Source organism: Schistocerca gregaria, chromosome X (genome assembly GCF_023897955.1).
Source record: "Schistocerca gregaria isolate iqSchGreg1 chromosome X, iqSchGreg1.2, whole genome shotgun sequence".
Taxonomy (NCBI): Eukaryota; Metazoa; Arthropoda; class Insecta; order Orthoptera; family Acrididae; genus Schistocerca; species Schistocerca gregaria.
The window spans coordinates 473,633,408-473,654,385 of NC_064931.1; the positions used below are offsets into that span (position 1 = coordinate 473,633,408).

General features: G+C 37.0%; 1 protein-coding gene across 1 annotated transcript in view; it reads right to left on the reverse strand.

Annotated features, from left to right (window-relative positions):
- Nucleotides 1-9,386: 9,386 nt before the first annotated feature.
- The window catches only part of LOC126298148 (Down syndrome cell adhesion molecule-like protein Dscam2), a 560,143-nt gene continuing 548,551 nt past the window's right edge, over nucleotides 9,387-20,978 (reverse strand). Inside the window, exon 27 of the mRNA XM_049989461.1 lies at nucleotides 9,387-10,843. Coding sequence (XP_049845418.1) covers nucleotides 10,550-10,843 — 294 coding nt within the window. The 3' untranslated portion in view covers nucleotides 9,387-10,549. The remainder of the gene's footprint in view (nucleotides 10,844-20,978) is intronic.

The following is a 20,978-nucleotide window of genomic DNA, read 5'->3' on the forward strand; positions in this document are numbered from 1 at the left end:
CACTGGTAAAGTTCAGATGGAGTCCACGAAAAATATTTGGACCTCCAATCAATTGCTGTTTATTAATCTGCCCAGCCAAGTCAATATCAATCGCCTTCAAACTGCGATACACAGGCACGCTTGTGTTAAGGTGCCACAGCATTGCCTCTGCGACGTGGTTACCGTCGTCGCTGGCGGCACAGCGTGCCTGTGTATCACAGCTTGAAGGCGATTGATATTGACTTGGCTGGGCAGTTTAATAAACAGCAATTGATTGGTTTTGAGGCCTGGCCACTACTTCATACTGGACACGAAAGATATGGTGGTGCCAAAGGAATCTACCAGACAGCTGTTTCAGTCTGCGGGCCATCATTGCAGGAAGCGGGAAGACCTGCGCAATGTAATATACTTTACTGTAGACATAGGTTTCTAAAACCTGTACCTTGTGAAGGAGGCTAAGGGAACGGCATTCATGTTCAATGATTGCCCCGTGAGCAAGACTTGTAACCTCATGCCGATTTAGTGTCGCCATTTTGATCAGATTGCGATCCACTAAGATCCCGAAGGTCTTATGGTGATTGACACCCATTGCCCAAGGAATGACAACATGATCAAAGCCTCTCAATGGTAGGAACGTGCATTTACGGTCGTTAATGCGAGCACCAACAAGACGACAAAATGACAAGGTACCCTTAAGCCTCTGTATGTCGTATTAAAACCATGACGTCATCGGCGTATATGCCGAACGAAAAAAGTTCCCCAGTGTAGTCCAACCATGTAATTGCACGGCTCTAAGAACAAGACAAGAAGGGACAAGGATAAGGGATTTCCCTGGGGTAAACCCCGTCTGATCGATATCTGGGGGGGTAGGGTGGCCATTCACAATCACCAAGACACTGATATCGGTAAAAAAGCGAGTTAAGACCTGTTGAGCATCATTATTAAGGCCGACAGTGGTGAGAAATCTCGTTAAAAAATCATGGCTGATACGATCAAATGCGTTTTGGAAATCAAGAAGAAAGCAAAGCGCGTGGGATATTAGCGGCAGCGCCACCGAGATTACATCGCGACATTCGAGAACAGAAATCAGTACCATGCGTCCAGGCACACAGCTTTGGTGGGCGGTAATAATGGTATCAAGCAGCTTAGAGAGATGGATATTAATTGTTCTAGTGACAATTTTATAATCAAAGATAAGGAGAGTAATAGGACGGAGGGAATCAATCGCAGGTCGACCTGTGGATACCAGGAGGAGGACCATTTTACCTTCCTGAAAAGGAGCAGGAAGTGAGACTGCTTGCATCAAAAAATGGTTCAAATGGCTCTAAGCACTATGGGACTTAACATCTGAGGTCATCAGTCCCCTAGACTTAGAACTACTTAAACCTACCTAACCTAAGGACATCACACACTTTCACGCCCGAGGCAGGATTCGAACCTGCAACCGTAGCAGCTGCGTGGTTCCGGACTGAAGAGCCTAGAACCGCTCTGCCACAGTGGCCGGCCTCCCTGCATTACTTTATTTACCACTGACGTTAAGGTGTCACCAACGAGTGGCCAAAATTCAACATAAAACTCCTTAGGAATACCATCTAATCCAGGTGACTTGCGGGACTGAGACCCTGTTACAACATCATATATCTCATCCTTGTGAAAGGGATGCAGAAAAGCATCATTTAATTGAGGAGTGATGATGGAGCAATGATGTAAAGTGATCTAGAGAGTTTTCAGCCGGGGCATGGGTATTGTACAGATCAGTAAAGTAGGTGTAAATAAAGTCGAAAACGTCACGGTGAGAGGTGAACATGTGCCTGTCAGCAGTTGTGAGAGAGACAAGGCACACACATTTCTGGTGCGTCCATGATCAGACTAGATGTTATAGTGACATCAATTCATCTTGTAAAAGGGAACGTGGTTTAGAGATCGTCCATTGCATGCGTTTGAGTTGCAGCTATTTGGCTTTGATGCGCTGTATATTAGTAACCCGTAGGGGAGCATGCATAGCACTATCGTACAGTTGATGTAAGACTGAGTAGTAAAATTCTTTCATTCATCGATCGTCTGCCACCTTTGCAGCTCCAAAACGCATGACAGCCGTATGGATTTGTGGTTTAACACGCAGTGTTCACCATGCCACAATAGACGAGTACCGGTCCATAGTACGAGAACAACGAACCTATACGTCCTCCAGGATGACACCAAGAGAGGTATCTGGCAAATAGGCTATATTGAGCATGAATAGGCTATATTGAGCATGAATCATGTAATACATAAAATAAACAAGATGTCATTAATCACCAGAAGTTTCACAGGCTGTTAACTTTAAATTAAAACCAAGTCGATTGCAGTTTCTAAGGATATTGGTCCCTCCTGTAGTCAGTGGACTGGTTCCTCCACAAGACCACCAATCTGTACACTGGGTAGTCAAACTGCTATAGGGAGAAAGCCATGTTACTCTCTCAGTTTCAGTTTGTTTCTGTGCTAGGCATTACTTCATGACTAACTCTAATGTAGTAATTGCCACCTTTTCTGAAATGCTTGGAAGGAACTATGTACAGCTACATTCAGCCTGGCTCAAGACATTCAAGGTAGAATGCTTGTAGTACATCCATCCATGATTAAGCTACAGATATATGATTTGTGAGAAATTATCTTCGCTGTACCTTCAATGTTAGAGTAGTAAACTTTGTCATACTGCCCCTGTTTGCATGCTCAAAAATCATGAATACTTATGGCTCATTACTTTTCTTCTTGATTTTAAATTTTCAAGATTCTTTTCTGTTTTTCTGATCAGTACACTCTCTAGGGACTCGACAAATAATAATTTTTCTAATTGGTTTCTGTGTCTTTTCATGTAAATTTGAATTGGTCCATAGCAAGCCTGCAGATAGCTGTAAAGTCCACATTTCCCATATTATGTAACAAGACTGCCTCACATGTCTGAGTTTTGTTAAGAATATGTCCAATTTAATTACCACTGTCCATCTGTTACAGATATTTAGTCTCCTGCTTTACCCTTCATAAACCACTTTATTCATTTATATTTCCTACTGAATGCTATTGCAAAAAGAGAAGAGATTCAGTGCCTTAATGGTCCAGGAGCAGAAGGTTATCAGGTGAGGTCAACTTAATCTGATGGTAGGGGGAACAAATTTTGGAACAATCTACCCTAGTACATCATTAGTCATGCTTGTCCAAAATTTAGCAGTAATGAGAATACACTTGTTTCCCACTAACCACTACTAGTACTGTGGGTGATGAGCAATGTCCTTACCATGCCAAAGAGAGCAAATTTCCAACCATTGCCTGAAACAACAACATAGCAATGAGGGAGCATTTGCAAAGCCAAGGAGATGGTCCAGCAGACAATGAAAGGCAGAAATCAGATACCCTGTTAGCTATGTTTGAGCAGTTGATGGCAGCAATTTGGGTGCAGGCTGATAACATGTCAAAAACAGCTCAATTACAACACCAAAAGGAGATTATCAAAAAGTTAGAGCCGCAAACAGTTCAAAATGCAGGTTCAATGGCAGCTTTTGCAAAGAATTTGGAAGACCAAACTGCCAGTTCTATGAAAGCATCAAGGAGATGATTACTGAAAGTTTTAGTAGCATAAAATTTCGATACATTGAAAAAGATATTGTTGCAAAAGTAAGATGGTATGTTGCCAGACTCATTCATACATACAACTTGTAACATTAACCAGTAATAATGGTTTCGTTGCCACTTCACCCAATGATTTTAGAAACTCTGATGGAATGTTATCTGTCGCTTTTGCCTTATTTGATCTGAAGTCCTTCAAAGCTCTTGTAAATTCTGAGTCTATTACTGGATTTCCTATCTCTCTGCTGTTGACTCCTGTTTCTTCATCTATCACATTAGCCAAATCTTCTCCCTCATGGAGGTCTTCACTATACACTTTTTTCACCTATCTGCTCTCTCCTCTGCATTTAATAGTGGAATTCCTGTTGCACTCTTAATGTTACCACCTTTGCTTTTGATTTCACTGAAAGTCTTTTGACTTTCCTATATGCTGAATCAGTCCTTCTGGCAATCACTTCTTTTTCTTCAAATTTTTTATACACCCATTTCATCTTAGCTTCTCTGCATTCCCCATTTATGTCATTCCTCAATGGCTTGTATTCCTGAATTTCCCTGAACATTTTGTACCTCCATCTTTCATTGACCAACTGAAGTATTTTTCCTGTTACTCATGATTTCTTCACAGTTACCTTCTTTGTACCTATGTTTTTATTTCCAGCTTCTGTGATTGCCATTTTTATAGAACTCCATTCCTCTTTCCTACCGAGCTATTCCTTATTGCTGTATCTACAGCTTTAGAGAACTTAAATTGTATCTCATCATTTCATAACACTTCTGTATACCACTTCTTTGTGTATTCATTCTTTCTAACTAATCTCTTGAACTTCAGTCTACTCTTCGTCACTACTACATTGTGATATGAGTCTATATCTGCCCCTGGGTAGGGCTTACAGTCCAGTATATGATTGCGGCTCTGTCTGATGATGATGTAATATAGCTGAAATCTTTCCATATCATCGAACCTTTTCCAAGTATACCTTCTCCTCTTGCGATTCTTGACCATAGTATTTGTTACATATAGCTGAAATTTATTACAGAACTCAATTAATCTTTCTCCTATCTCATTCCTTGTCCAAAGCCAACATTCTCCCACAAACCTTTCGTCTACTCCTTCCCCTACAACTGCATTCCAGTCCTCCATGACTATTAGATTTTCATCTTCCTTTAAATACTGTATTACCCTTTCAATATCCTCATATATTGTCTCTATCTCTTCATTTTGAGCTTGCAACATTGGCATATGTACCTTAACAATCACTGTCAGTGTTGGTTTGCTGTTGATTCTGAAAAGAATAACACTATCACTGAACTGTTCACAGTAACACATTCTCTGCCTTACCTGCCTATTCATAACAAATCCTACTTTTGCTATGCCACTTTCTGCTGCTGTTGATATTACCTGTACTCATCTGATCAGAAATTCCTGTCTTCTTTCCATTTCAATTTACTGACCCCTACTATATCTAGATTGAGCCTTTGCATTTCCCTTTTCACATTTTATAGTTTTCCTATCATGTTCAAGCTTCTGGCATTCCACACCCAGACTCTTAGAACATTATCCTTTTCTACTTTCATTGAGCTCATATTACATGGGCTAAAACAAAATAAACTTTCATTGCATCACTATGTTGTCTTGTACAAGTGTTAGCAAACAGTACTGATCAACTTGAAGAATTAAACAGCACAGCTGTATAAGATGACAGCCAAACATTTATTCCATTACTAATTATCTCACAGGCAACTGTGTTGTTAGGGGGTTGTGTTGCTAGCTTGCAGGCTGCGCAATTTTCTTGCACAGATCGTAAATTTTTTCTCTCCTGGCTCACAGTTTATTTTATATTAATGCAGCTCATTTGGACATATAACACAGCTTATCACTGTGTTACCTGAAGCAATAATGAAGGAATAGAAATTAGCTCACAACTGTAAAACAACAATAGAATGGTACAAAACCATGTTATTTGTGGTTGGAGCACTTTGTACATAGGCACACCCACTTGAGGGTTAAATAATTTGTACTAAATCACCAATTGTAAAAATGTTTGAATAAAATATTTTCTTCAGCAATAGTCCATTTGGTTTCACATCAAGATTTGGCACAGTTAAAGCTACTGTATCACTTCTGACACAATGGATCAAAAAACTTGCAAATTGATCAGTTGTCTATAGAACACACTTTTTGATTTATCAAAAGCTTTCACCACTGTCCTATGAAATACTACTGAACAAGCTGTATGTATACTGATTTATGAAATTGCTACTGACTTAATGATATTTTACTTAAGTAACTGAATGCAGATGGTAGAAGTTAATGTTACAGAGAGCATTTTAGTGACCCTCAAGGGTCTGTACTGGGTCCACTCTTATTCATTATTTATACTGCCATGCAATATAGTGGGACCAGCTGTTTGCAGATGATATTGCTGTCTGCATGACATCATAAATATTAGCAATATTGAAATATGAAGCAGTCAAGCCACAGTAAATGCGGAAGATTGGTGTTATGTGAATTTCCTTTGTATCAATGAAGAAAAAGTACAGGACTTACATGTTGTTTGAAACCATTGAAGATCAAGAGGGAGAGTGATCAATATTATCACTGATATAGAAGTACAGGTTCTCAAGTAATTAAAAACAGGCTCACAGTGAAAAACAAAAGATTAAGACAGGTCTTAAAGGAAGCTAGGTGTAAAAAATGAAGATATAATATTAACATCTGAAAATAAGACATGTGCAATGCGGAATATCATTACTAGTCAGTGCAACAGAAAAATGATTTCACAGGCTGAAAGCAGTAATCTGAATGCCGTGCAGTTGAATACATTCTTCACTGAAAAGGTGCAAGTAGTAATAAAGGTGATTGGCACTTCCAATAAAGCCACTGACTATAATTACTGCCTGAGAAATAGCACAAAGCCTGAAAGTGCATTCAGCTTTACACTGATCAGGGCACAGGATGTTACTAATATACTGAAGAAAATGAACAATTTTAGTAATGATGTTTATGGTCTAAGTTCAGCCATGTTAATGTATGATTCAGTTCAACTGCCAGAATTGATAAAACATGTATAAATACATGTGTATTGGAGGCTCAGTTTCCAAAGGCACTAAAATTTGTTAAAGTCACTCCAATACACAAAAAGGCAGCCTCTCAAGTTGTGATAATTTTAGGCCTGTTGCAATTGTGCCAATCTTGTTTAAAGTGATAGAAGCTATACTAAATAATCAAATACTAAAATACTTTGAAGAAAACAAAATCTTCACTGATAGTCAATTTGGTTCCAGATCAGGGTTAGGAACTATTAAATGTGCCTTATAACTTTTAACACAATGTGTGAAGCAACTAGAAACCAAGCTAGTGGTTCAGAATAAACTCTTTGATTTATTAAAAGGTTTCAACACTGTGCCTCATGAAATCTTATTGAACAAACTGCAGTTCTATGGCTTTACAGGAAGTGCTCTGGACCTGATTAAATCTTATATACGTGATAGAGTGCAGAAGGTGGTTTTTAATAGTGCAGAATCAGATTACTTATCTGTGGGCATGGGTGCCCCACAAGGCTCTGTACTTTGCCAAATTCTATTTATTATTTATACAGGGTGTTACAAAAAGGTACGGCCAAACATTCAGGAAACATTCCCCACACACAAAGAAAGAAAATATGTTATATGGAAATGTGTCAGGAAACGCTTACTTTCCATGTTAGAGCTCATTTTATTACTTCTCTTCAATTCACATTAATCATGGAGTGGAAAAACACAGCAACAGAAAGTACCAGCGTGACTTCAAACACTTTGTTACAGGAAATGTTCAAAATGTCCTCCGTTAGCAAGGATACATGCATCCACCCTCCGTCGCATGGAATCCCTGATTCGCTGATGCAGCCCTGGAGAATGGCGTATTGTATCACAGCTGTCCACAATACGAGCATGGAGAGTCTCTACATTTGGTACCTGGGTTGCATAGATAAGAGCTTTCAAATGCCCCCATAAATGAAAGTCAAGAGGGTTGAGGTCAGGAGAACGTGGAGGCCATGGAATTTGTCCGCCTCTACCAATCCCTCGGTCCGCGAATCTGTAGTTGAGAAGCGTACGAACACTTCGATTGAAATGTGCAGGAGCTCCATTGTGCACGAACCACATGTTGTGTCATACTTGTAAAGGCACATGTTCTAGCAGCACAGGTAGAGTATGAAATCATAGCGGTGAATCGAAGAAGTACAGTACATACTGACAAAACCAAATTGAGCTCTAACATGGAAATTAAGCCTTTCCGGACACATGTCCACATAACACCTTTTCTTTATTTGTGTATGAGGAATGCTTCCTGAAACTTTGGCCGTACCTTTTTGTAACACCCTGTATAAATGACTTACCATGTAACACAGCTGGGCTGTCAACAAGGATTTACTTATTTGCAGATGATCTTGCTGTCTGTATAATTCCAGGAACAACACAGAAGGTGAAATATGAACTAGACCAATGTACTGTCAAAGTTGAAAATTGGTGTAAAGCTAATTCCCTTTGTGTCAACCAAAAAAAAAAAAAAATACAAGAGCTGTATGCATCATGGAATAATAACACTGAATTTGAGCAGAGGTCAAATGTTGTTAATTTCCTTGTAATCTCAATTAATTCAAAATTATCCTTGGGTAACTATATAGAAAAAGTAAGTAACATTAGCAAAGGAATATTTCCTCTAAGAAATCTTCATCTTTGTCTAAATGTGCCAGTACTTAAAGTGGTTTACTTTGCTTTAATACACTGTCATATTTCCTATGCCATAATACTGTGGGGACATCAAAGCAAGGCAGATTATGACCCTACCATCAATATCTATACTACAGTGTGTAATGTATATTAAGGAAAACTATTCCAGTTATCAACAGTATGATTTGTGACATAATTATAACACAAGAAACAAGCAGGACATAGTTTATTTCCAATGTAACTGTAAAAAAAACACAAAAGTGCTTCCTGTACAAGTCCATAAAATTTTTTAATGCCATACCCCAACATTTCAGGAATATTCCAATTCAGAAATTCAAAGAAAAGTAAAGGAATTTCTTATTGAGCTCAGCATTTATGAAACTGATGAATTCTTAAGAGAGATATAGTATAAGGTATGACTACACTTTATGTGATCAGTTTGTATATGCTTCTATATCTGAGTAAGTCTGTAATTAGCTAAACTTTACTGTGCAATATCAGTTTGTACCAGAAGTTTCTCTGCTTTGTATTTGTGTGAAGGTACTATAATTATTTGTGTAATATTTATATTATGTAATATTTTTCTTGTTTTTGTAATTATTTGTGCAACATTTATACTGTGTAATATTGACTTTCGTAATGCCTCAGATGATCTCTGAGGTCTCTACAACAATAAAAATCAACCAATCAGTCAATTAATCATTACACCCTAATGGGACAATGAGTAAATACTGATAGTTCTCTTGTGATAACAACTGATTCCAGATTGGTATAATCATATAAAGTGGTATGCAAAACTGGTAAGGGTATATTTCCTCCTAGGAAATTGTATCTGTGACTTCGTATTTCTCTAGTCAGAGTTGGCTATTATACCTTGATACAGACTCAAGTAACATGTGATCCATTATGTCAGGCCATCAAATGAATACAAGCAATGATTTTAAATTAAGGAACAAGGATTTTTGGGTAATATGCACCATGGCACACAAAGCTCATTGTAAACATTGGTTTAGAAAACTTAAAATTATGATGCTGCAATCATTATTTATTTTCCATTGCATATTACACATCAAGGAGAACTACAACAACATCCAACAGTATGACACAGGTCACAAGCACAATAGCAGAAACAATCATATCTAATTTCCTTACATAGTATCTACACAAAAATGAACAAACATTTATGCAGAAATCAATAAAAATCTTTAATGCCATACATGAGCATTCCAGTTATCTACTAATCCAGTAATTAAAAAAGAAAGTTTAAGAATTCCTTTTAGAAGTGACTGTTTATGTAATAGATGAATTTCTGATTGAAACAAAGAAAATGGTCTGACTGAAATTTGTGCATTCTTGTACTTGTAGATAAATGCCCAAATATTGTAAATTTGTTGTATAAATGTCTATAGCCTTATTGCATTTGACACCTGTAATGCTGGAGATGACATATGCGGTTTTCAAACCAATAAAAATTCATTCATTTGTGATAGATAAGAAACTACAGAAGATGCACACTGTAGTATAAACTCTACAGCAAGTACAAAATTTTAATATGTACTTGCTGATGTAACATAGACTTCATAAGTTACAGTTTCAAAGGCAAGGATCATACCAAAATAAACTTATCATTATATAAAATACAAATTAATATATTAGCATCCATTTTCTTTGTTTATAAATATAGTACAATAATAGATCACAACATTTAAAGAATATATTCATTTTTATATTTGTCTGTACCCAGAATTCATTTGGCACATGTATGAGAAATATATATTTTTTATATATGTATATATGTTTACTACCAGTATAATCATTGATACTGATGATTACACCCACATCGTCAGGTAAAAGTGAGCAATTCGAAATGTATTTCTTTCCTTAATTCACCAGTACCAGAGAACAAATTCTTCAAAAATTCAGAAATACGTATTTGGTATCAGTGCTTATTTTAGGACGGTTACAGACATTACACAGAAAACACCAAACATCAACAGGTTTAGAGCTCATACACATATTTTTTGTCTTTTTAATTTGTTTTAAACATTTAACATGTAAGATTGACTTTTTTTTAGTTGAAATGGCCTTCTGGCAGGTGATAGAAATTGATTTAAACACCAAACATCAACAGCTTTGAATCTTACACAGTTTTAAAACATGGAGCTCACTGAACAGACAGTTTCATCTCTGAAACTGATTTCTGTCAGGTAAAGGAAAAGGATTTTTTGACAGACTTCTACCTGTTGCTCAACGTACTTTATTTTAAGTGATGAGCCTGACAGATTCTGCGCTGAAAGTGACGCCTGTCTGACCCTGGTGATGGCTCTGTTGTGGAGCTCCAGTCTTGATGTGGGTACATAGGATCTAAGGAAGGCTTTACAAGTCGAGGGAGAGGAGGATGATAAGCAGCTACCATTCCACCATCATCTAGCTGGTTAGATGATTCTGTGCGGCTTGAAGTACCAGGTTCTGTGTCAGATTCAGAACCAAAACTGTCATACTCCTCACTTGGTCGAGATTTCTTCACACGACAGTACTCACTCCTCATAGACTATGATAGAAAGGAGGAAGCTTATTAAAATTATTAGTCAGACACAATTAAATGAAAATATTTTAATTTAATTCCAGGACTTAAATATGATGCTGAAAGTCATGGTGGAATAAAGACAATGGAAGGAGCAAAGGTACTCACCTGACAGCTGAGGCTTAAGTGATTGACAGGAATATAAACAAGACAGAAACTGTTGTTAAGCATTTGGGCAATGCTCTTCCTTTGAACTAACAGACTGAAATACACATGTATGTGTGATGAGCCCCCCCCCCCCATTATATTATCTCAGTACTAGTCAGTCTGCAGTGCCAGTATCATATATCTGTGTGTGTGTGTGTGGGTGTGTGTGTGTGTGTGTGGGTGTGTGTGTGTGTGTGTGTGTGTGTGTGTGTGTACAATGACTAGCTCTGGGATGATATGTGTGTGTGGGGAGGGGGGGGGGGTTCATGCATGCACACACATGTAAATAAACAAGAGTGAAATCATGTGTTTTAGTCTGTCAGCTCCAAGGAAGTACACCAAGCTCTAAGCAAGTACAGTGTCCAAAAGGCTTGGAATAATTCCAATCTTTTTTATTCACTTTTACTCCTTCCATTGTTCACAGTGCATAAGCATGAGCACAATTCTGGAATGTAAAAATAGTCTTAGATTAAGTCTATTGTGTTATGTCAGGTATGAAATTTTAAAAATGAAATATAGATCAGTAACAAACAGCAAAACAGTTACTTAGGATTTTATTTGTAAGCTCAGATATGATTGTTGGTGTAATTTCACTGGAGTGGGCAGTAACAACTGATCGTTACAGCTTACCACTTTTAGTGTTAGGCTGTGAGGCTAACTTGATCTCCAATTTGCTGTTACTTATACTTCCCACACTCTTTCACGAAGCTTACGTACTTCTTACATTTATTGCTAGATTTCTTCATGCATACGTTATTTGTGGTACACCTTAAAATACTGATTCTTTTTAATGTGATATGTTCATTTACAAGTGTAGCTATACCTTCTACTTCAACTATTTGCACACCATTTTTGTAAGTATTTGTATTATTACCTCAGTAGATATTAAACTTATACACTGCAACTTCCTTTCACTAGATCTCTCTCTCTCTCTCTTTCTCTCTCTCTCTTTGCAGACATAAAGAACTTATAAAAATAAAATAGACATTTATTGTCCTCATTTTTGTTGTGATTTTATAATTGCTCCTATGTTCTCAATCTAACATATCAAACTGGTGATCAACAGTTCCCTTTTCAATATTCATTTATTTCTCAACCATACCAGTTCCTGCATTGATAACCTCACCGCTGAGCACCCATAAACTCCCAGCACACACACTGTATCTGTTTTTGTCTATCTCTCTCTCTGAATGATATCACTTTGAGTATTCTCTTTATGAATTTGATTACTCGATCAATCCATAACATAGGTATGTCTTGTTCTGTCTCTTTATTTTGTTTCTTCTTAATTGGATCATTCATAGTGGATATTTGAGCTGGAAATCTACCCAAAACCACATCAGACAGGCTAGTGTACAGACAAATGGTTATTGTTCTTGGATGTAGGATTGGTCAAGATCTGACTCACTTCCCTTTTTGTACAAGCTGGCACTTAAAGTGTTGTAATATACAGGGTGTAAAAAAGAAATGATGAAGTGAAAGAAGAGGTTCGTAACTTTCTGAACAGCATGGCGGGAGTTGGTATGATATGGGCATACAAAAACTGCCACAGCATCTACAAAAATGCATTGACAGAAATGGTGATTATGTCGCAAAATAGCTAAATGTTCAAGCTGTAAACAGATGTAAACCATTGTAGAAAGAAACAGCTGTATGTACTTATAAAAAATAGGAGATCTTAATTTTGGGATTACCCTCCTATATCAGTTTAAATTACTGGGCATAATTAAAGCCCATTGCAGATGCTATTTCATGATGAACAATGAGTTGACTAGCCAAAAGCTAATCTGACTTCAACCAAGGCACTGGAAACCATAGCAAGTGGGTGAGTCATGACAATTGCCCCAAATAATGTACCTCAAATACAAAAAGTTCAATAAAGTTCAAATATCAAGTAGCATCAAGACCTTCTTCATGAATTGGAGTGGTCACTATTCTGAACAAGAATTTGATTTAAGGAAAACAAGAAGCAGTGCATTTGACCCATAATGTCTCTTTCATGTCTTCATTCTGGTTGTGAACAGAGTAGCCTCTTCATAAATATTTTAATGTAATGCCACAAAAATACCATTTGGATCCTGGTTTGCTAAGTGGAATCATCAGACACGCTGATACAGGTCAGGTGCTAATAATTGTTTCAAGACTTTGGCAATGATTTCAAGATACAGTATATGTTCATCAGTGGTTGGGACAAGGTCAGTCACTCCTCAACTGGACCTACAGCCAACATTAACTACACGACAAATTCCAATGATGTGTGCATTAACTGTTTGCAGAATTTCACCTTCCACAGGATTTACAGTTTTGTGACAGAATGTCTATATGGCACATATCATGTTGTGAGTTTTGCAGTCACAGAAGTACATAAAGTAATCCAGTTATTTCACAGACAGCAACATCAGGATCTGACCATGAATAAATAGGAAAATGAGCCCTTCTTATTTGACATCCATTTCAGTTCACAATGTTATTCTTGTCACATGTTTGTCCTTATGGAAAATGTTATCTGGCATAACCATATAAATATTGTAAAAAGAGAGCTATTTTAGTGGTGGGCTTCTAATTTGCAGATACTTCAAGTTGTGTGAGTATACATAGTTACACATCATTATTTTGAACAACGCTGTTAATGCCCAGATAATAGGAACAAGGCACTGAAACAAACTGTTCAACTTTGTGGGGTGCTATTCCCTCAGACTTCTTATTCATGGAGGATATTCTACAGCACATGAATTTCTGGTGGGAAGATCTTCCCTATATGTTTTTTTTCAATCTAGGTTTCCAGACCAGAATCCAATAGGAAAAGTTAACAAATCAGTATAATTCTTCTTGCCAACATTTATGAAGTACCAGCATTGTCTGAAAGTCTGGCCAACAAAGATGACATACTGAAAGTTACAGTGGACCTGAGACAGTGTGATACATTTCTCTGCTGTACATCCTATTCAAGGTTAAAACTGGTGCAGAAAGGAAGAGATCTATTACACTTTGGCAATTTGCCAAATAGGAGTCCAGGAATCCAGTGGAAAATTATGGAGAGGACTATGATGCTAATTCATCATTGTTTATGCCTGGATAACTCAGTGTGCATTGTGAAGAGGTCATCCCATCAGTGATGCAGGTCCAAGGGGAGGTCATGATGTCATGAGAATCCACCCTTCCTCCCCCTCTGCCTCCCCCCCCCCCCCCCCCACCAAAAAAAATAAAGCTACATTTTACTAAAAGTGTTTATATTTTTATATATATTAATTACAAAATTTTTAATCTAACTTTCAGAGGTTACAGTACTGCAAGAACTAAGACTCTCAGAAGTGGTGATAAATTTTTAAAAAATTACAACATTTCTTTAACACAAGGTATTTCTCAGTTGCTTTCCTGTGAGCTGGACCATGTAGGCCTGCAAGAACTAAGACTCTCAGAAATGGTGAGAAATTAAAAAAAAGATTACAAAATTTGTTTAACACAAGGTATTTCTCAGTTGCTTTCCTGTAAGCTGGACCATGTAGGCTGGTTTGTGGGCTGACTGGCTATAGAGAAAATCGTAGACAGGGAAAAGTAGCCATTCAAAGGCTGACCTTACCTGTTGCCATCAACCAATGTGACGTGTTTTGTGAGCCTACAGGTGAAACCAATAAACTCTTGAAGTTACGGGAAGGTAACACAGAAGGTGAAAGATTATACACTAAGAAAAAACCAACAGAAATAATGACTTTCCAGAGCTCAAGTGGAAATAAGAGAAAGATACAGAATTTCCCCTGTTTATATGCTCATATGGCTATAGTCTGCAGCTCTACATTAATAGTTTTTGCCCTAGGTAAAATACTGGTAACAGTGAGTGCATACTTTGATTTCATACCATATAAATTATGAAGGTGTTGAACTTGTGAATTTTTGTTGCTATTATAGTTGTTAAAACAAGATCATGACACAGTGACTTTTCAAATTTTCAGACAAATGCTTTTCAGATGATGTGCTTACTTGTACCACAGTTTCTTGGAAATTATACTGAAGTGACAGAGCTATGTCATTATATAACCAAATTATATAGAATGTTTCATTAGCACAACAATAATACATTGATATTCTTTATACAATATTGTGCATCTGTGGCTATATTTGTGTGTGGGTTTGCTTTGTGGGATGGTGGTTAACCCCCCACCCCCTGCCAACTAGCCAACTATCAACAGAGGAGGATGAATATTGGTGCAGTGAGCTGGTAAATATTTTTATTGGGCACTAAGAAAATAATTTCTCAACAGATGAGAAACTTTACATACTAATCAAAAGTTCTGTCAGAATGTAAATAATTTTGGAGTAAAGGTAAGAACAGACTGAGTAGTAGAGACGTTGAATTGTTGACAAGCACATAAACAAGATTGAAAAATTCTCTAGATAGCTCATATGCATGTACATGTCCAAAAGCTAGTGATTTTTTCAGTCTTGTTTATTACTTAATGTCTCTACTGTTTGGTGAGTTCTCACCTTTACCCCTAAATTACTTACAATGAGAAAATTAAGATATTAGTGAACAACTGTAAATATATTTGCAAGAAACTGTGAGGGTTTGAAGAACTTTTAAATTGCAGGCAGGCTTTTGTAACACTTAGTGCTAAAAGTTGGCTACAACCAGATCCTGTCAGAAGTGAAACCTTTGAACTAAACCCAAGTGTTAATTGAGAGAATAGATAACATGGAAAAGGGGCAGTAAGCCTATAAAAATTTAGACCCACAGAGCTAGAAAATGAGTCTGCATGTGAAATTATTTGGGCAAGACCAGCTGTCAAAGCTTGGCTAAACTGTTTAGTTGAATGCTTCTGGTAACCACCAGATTAATGCACAGAAGTATTTGGAAATTTTTTAGGCATTTCTTGTATAACAAGTATATATGTTCTCCAGTTGTACCATGATTGTTGGAGCAGATTTTAACCACCCTGCACTGTTTAAGTAAATGGCAATCTCATAAGTAGAAGATGAGATAATCTTTCTGAAAATATGTTCTGAATTGTTTTCTCTGAAATCATCTAGCAAAAATTGTTAAAAGTGGTTCAGTAACACATCCACAAAGGAAATAAATGAAATCTGTTAATGACAGATAAATCACATATTTGTGAGAATGTGTGCATACAGATTAGGATGAATGATAATGAGGGAGTTTAAATGACAGTGATTACCAATCTAAAAATGGCTGCAAAAACAAGCAAAGAATTTTGAATTGTTAGTAAACTGAACAAGTAGCCGAGAAACTATTATTCAAGTTCATGTGAATATTTTATGAATCTCTAAAGTAAGATTCATCTATAGGAGTACCAAATAAGGCAAAGATTCCTCACAGTATGCAAACAACAATAATAAATTTCATAAACAACTGTACAATAAGGAAAAACAAAGTTTGAAACAGCAGGTAGATTTATAAAAACATATTTGTCTATAATGCAAAAAAATTGCAATGGCTGCATAAGAAAATCCTATGTCAGTACTTCTTGCAATGGTCATTATCATCATCATTATTTATTGCACTGGTCGGCCTTTAAGGCCTACAGCAGAAAAACTAAAGGAATAACCACACTACAAAAGGAGAAAGAACTGCATTCTTTAAAAATTATAAAAATGCACACAATAAAATTCACAATAAAAGAGTCAGTCAATCACAACAGATAAAAAGGACATTTTCAGATGGTAGTCAATTGTTGCCAACCTGTAGCTTCATCTTCCACCACTCTCTAAACCACTTCTTTAAGGACTGTTAATTTTGATTGTGTTCTCCCTTGGCAATTTTTTTGTAGGTTGACGATGGAAGACTCAGTATGGGAGGGATCTATCAGACTGAAGGATGCTGCCAAACCACTGTAGTCTATTGTACCCTAACATCCAGCCAGTGTGTGGTTTCGCAAACTGCTGGTGTTGAGAAATTTTTGTTATGCATTAATGCTGCAGATAAGTTAATGGCCTGGCATTTGATTGTAACAGTGAGACCAAAGACTGTAGAAAAGTGAAATGATGACTTCTACTTTAACATATTAGTTATGAAAGGAATAGTGATACTACCACCATGCATGCAACTACAAAAGTCAACACTAGTGGTGATGAAAACAAATACAAGTGCTAATGCTCAACAGTGTTTCAAAAAAAGATAGAGCCCTACCAAGTTCTCCACAAAAAAAAGTGTAAGTGAATTAACTTTATTCTTGACCAGGATTTATGGTATACCTATGGAGCAATGAACTGTTCCCAAAAGTTGAAAGATAGCACAAATTGTACTCATGTATGTAGAAGTGATGAACAGAATTACCACCCTCTACCACCCACCTCCATTTAAAGTACAATTTAGAACATATTCTGAATTCAGACATAGTGACCTGTTGTCCAAAGACTGGTTTGGTGCAACTCCCCATGTTACTCTGTCCTGTGCAAGGCTCTTCATCTTTGAATAACTACTGCAACCTACATTCTTCTGGGTCTGCTTTGCTTACTGTATTCATCTTTTGGTCTCCCTCTATGATCTTACCATCCACACTTCCCTCCATTACTAAATTGGTGATCCCTTGATGTCTCAGAATGTGTTCTATAAACCAATCCCTTCTTGTAGTCAGGTTGTACCACAAATTTCTTTGCTTCTCATTTCTGTTCAGTACCTCCTCATCAGTTATGTGATCTGCTCACCTATTCTTCAGCATTCTTCTGTAGCATCACATTTCCAAAGATTCTACTCTCTTCTTTCTAAATTGTTTATCATCCACATTTCACTTTCATACTTTACTTCATTCCACACAAATACTTTCAGAAAAGACTTCCTGATACTTAAATCTATACTCAATGTTAACAAATTTCTCTCCTGCACAAATGCTTTTCTTCCAATTTCTGGTCCACATTTTATATCCTCCCTACTTCAGCCATCATCAGATATTTTGCTGCCTAAATAGCAAAACTCATCTACTTTTTAAGTGCATTGTTTCCTAATCTGCTTTCCTGAGCATCGCCTGATTTAATTCAGCTACATTCAGTTATCCTTGTTTTGCTTTTGTTGACATTCATCTTCTATTCTCCTTTTGAGAAATCATCCATTCCATTCAACTGCTCTTCCAAGTCCTCTGCCATCTCTGACAGAATTAAACTGCCATTGGCAAACCTCAAAATTTTTATTTCTTCTCCCTGAACTTTAATAATTCCAACCCCACATTTTTCTTGGTTTACTTTACTGCTTGTTTATTGTACATATCGAATAGTGTTGGGGATAGGCTACAACTATATCTCACTTGTTTCCAACCATTGCCTCTCTTTCGTGCCCCTCAACTGCTATAACTGCTGTCTGGTTTCTGTACAAGTTGTAAATAGCCTTTCGTTCCCTGTAATTTACCCCTGCTGCCCTCAGAATTTCAAACAGAATATTCCAGTCAACATTTTCAAAAGCTTTCTCTAAGTTTACAAATGATAAAAATGCAGGTTTTCCCTTCCTGAACCTGTCTTCTAAGATAAGTCGTAGGGTCAGATTGCCTGTCATGTTCTTACATTTCTCTGAAGTCCTGACTGATCTTCCCCGAAGCTGGCATCTACCAGTTTTCCATTCTTCTGTAAAGATTTTATATTAGTATTTTACAACCATGACTTACTAAACTGATAGTTTGGTAATTTTCATGCCTGTTGGCAACTGCTTTCTTTGGAATTGGAATTACTACATTCTTGAAGCCTGAGGGGTCATGGCTGGCTCTCCCAAGGCTAGCAGTAGCTCTGATGGAATATCAACTACTCCCAGGGGCTTGTTTCAACTTAGATCTTTCACAGCTTTGTCAGTTGCAGTATCATATCTCCCATCTCATCATCATGTACATCCACTTTCCTTTCTACAATTTTACTTTCAAGTTCATCTCCTTGTATAGATCTTCTATATACTATTTCCATCTTTCAGCTTTCCCTTCATTGCTTAGACTTACCATCTGAGCTCCCTTCCCCTCAAAGGCCTCTTTAATTTTCCTATAGGTGGTATCTATCTTTCCCCTACTGGAATATGCTTCTAAATACTCATGTTTGTCCTCCAGCCATTCCTGCTTAGCAATTTTGCACCTTGTGTCAATCTCATTTTTTAAACATTTTTATTCCCTTTGGTCTGCTTCATTTGGTGCAGTTTTAAACTTTCTTTTTTCATCAGTCAAATTCAATATCTCTTGCGTTATCCAAGGATTTCTACTAGGCATTGCCTTTTACCAACTTGATCCTCTGTTTACCAACTTGATCCTCTGCTGCCTTCACTGTTTCATCTCTTAAAACTACCCATTTGTCTTCTACTGTGTGCCTTTCTCCTGTTCTAGTTAACCTCTGCCTCATACTGCCTGAGAAACTCTCAATGACCTCTGGTTCTTTAAAATTATCCAGGTCCCAATTCCTTAATTTCAAACCCTTTTCCACTTTTCTTCAGTTTTGATCTACAGTTCATAGCCAATAAATTGTGGTCAGAGTGCACATCTACCCCAGGAAATGTCTTACAACTTAAAATCGGGTTTCTAAATCTCTGTGTAACCATTATATAATTAGTCTGAAACTTTCCAGATCTCTTTCATATATACAACCACCTTTTATGACTCTCAAACCCCAAGTTTTAGCAATGAATGAATTATGCTCTGAGCAAAATTCTATCAGGCGACTCCATCTTTCATTCCTTTCCCCCAGTCCATATTCTCCTACTATTTTTCCTTCCCTTCCTTTTCCTACTATTGAATTCCAGTCCCCCATCACAAATAAAGCTTCCTCTCCCTTAACTATATGAATAATTTCTTTTATCTCATCTTACATTTCTTCAATCTCTTCATCATCTGCAGAGCTAGTTGGCATATAAACTTGTGTTACTGTGGTAGGAGAGGGCTTCATGTCTATATTGGTTATGATAATGCAGTCACTATGCTGTTCATTGTTGCTTACTCACATTCCTATTTTATTATTCTGCAGAGCTAGGTGGCACATAAACTTGTGTTACTGTGGTAGGAGAGGGCTTCATGTCTATATTGGTTATGATAATGCAGTCACTATGCTGTTCATTGTTGCTTACCCACATTCATATTTTCTTATTCATTATTAAACCCACTCCTGCACTATCCCTATTTGACTTTGCACTTACAACCCTGTATTCACCTGATCAGAAGTCCTCTTCCTCCTGCCACCAAACTTCACTAATTCCTACTATATCTAACTTCAATCTATCCATTTTCCTTTTTAAATTTTCTAACCTAGCTGCCCAATTATCTTTGGTGTGACATCACATGTGCTGCACTGCTGTTGCAATTGCTTGTTAATATTTTATAAAATTTTAGTGTTCATTTACTTATTTTAACATTAATTTGTGTTAATATTTGCTGTAAAAGTAACTTATTAGTGGGTTTTCATTAATCTCAGTCATTGTTCCTGGGTTATTGTCTCAAGTGGTCTATTCGTGAGTGTGCTTGCATCGTTAGTCTAAGCCTCGCACCTCAGTAGTGTGTTTCCATTTTGTGGCATGCACTGCAGCTGTAGTGGTTATAAAGCTAAAGTACTGGCAAAGTTATTTGTGCTCTGTAATACAGTTATTAAATTTAATAGTTTTCAGCAGTGTTGGGTGGCATTTGTGGCGAAATAATGACTTGATAAACTTTTTTAATCATTCGCTCACTGTGTTTTTTAGAGTTTTCTGTGTGTTGAAGTTGCTTGGTAAATTTGGGGCTTTAGTTTTCAACTGATGTTTCTTATTGTTTCAGTAAAATTTTCGTTCATTGTTCGTTCATTGTTTTAAGTTCACTTAGTGTTCCAGTGGCCGTTTTAATTTTTTGGTTTTAGGTAATAATTTTGTGACTTTTGCTGGTATTGGTATAAGCTGTGGTGTATAGTATTAATACTAGTAGTTGCTTTTTTAGTAGGCAGAGAATTTCGAGACCATTATTGTTAGTTCTTAAATAGTTCTACTGGTGTAACTGAACTTTGGTAACATAGACAT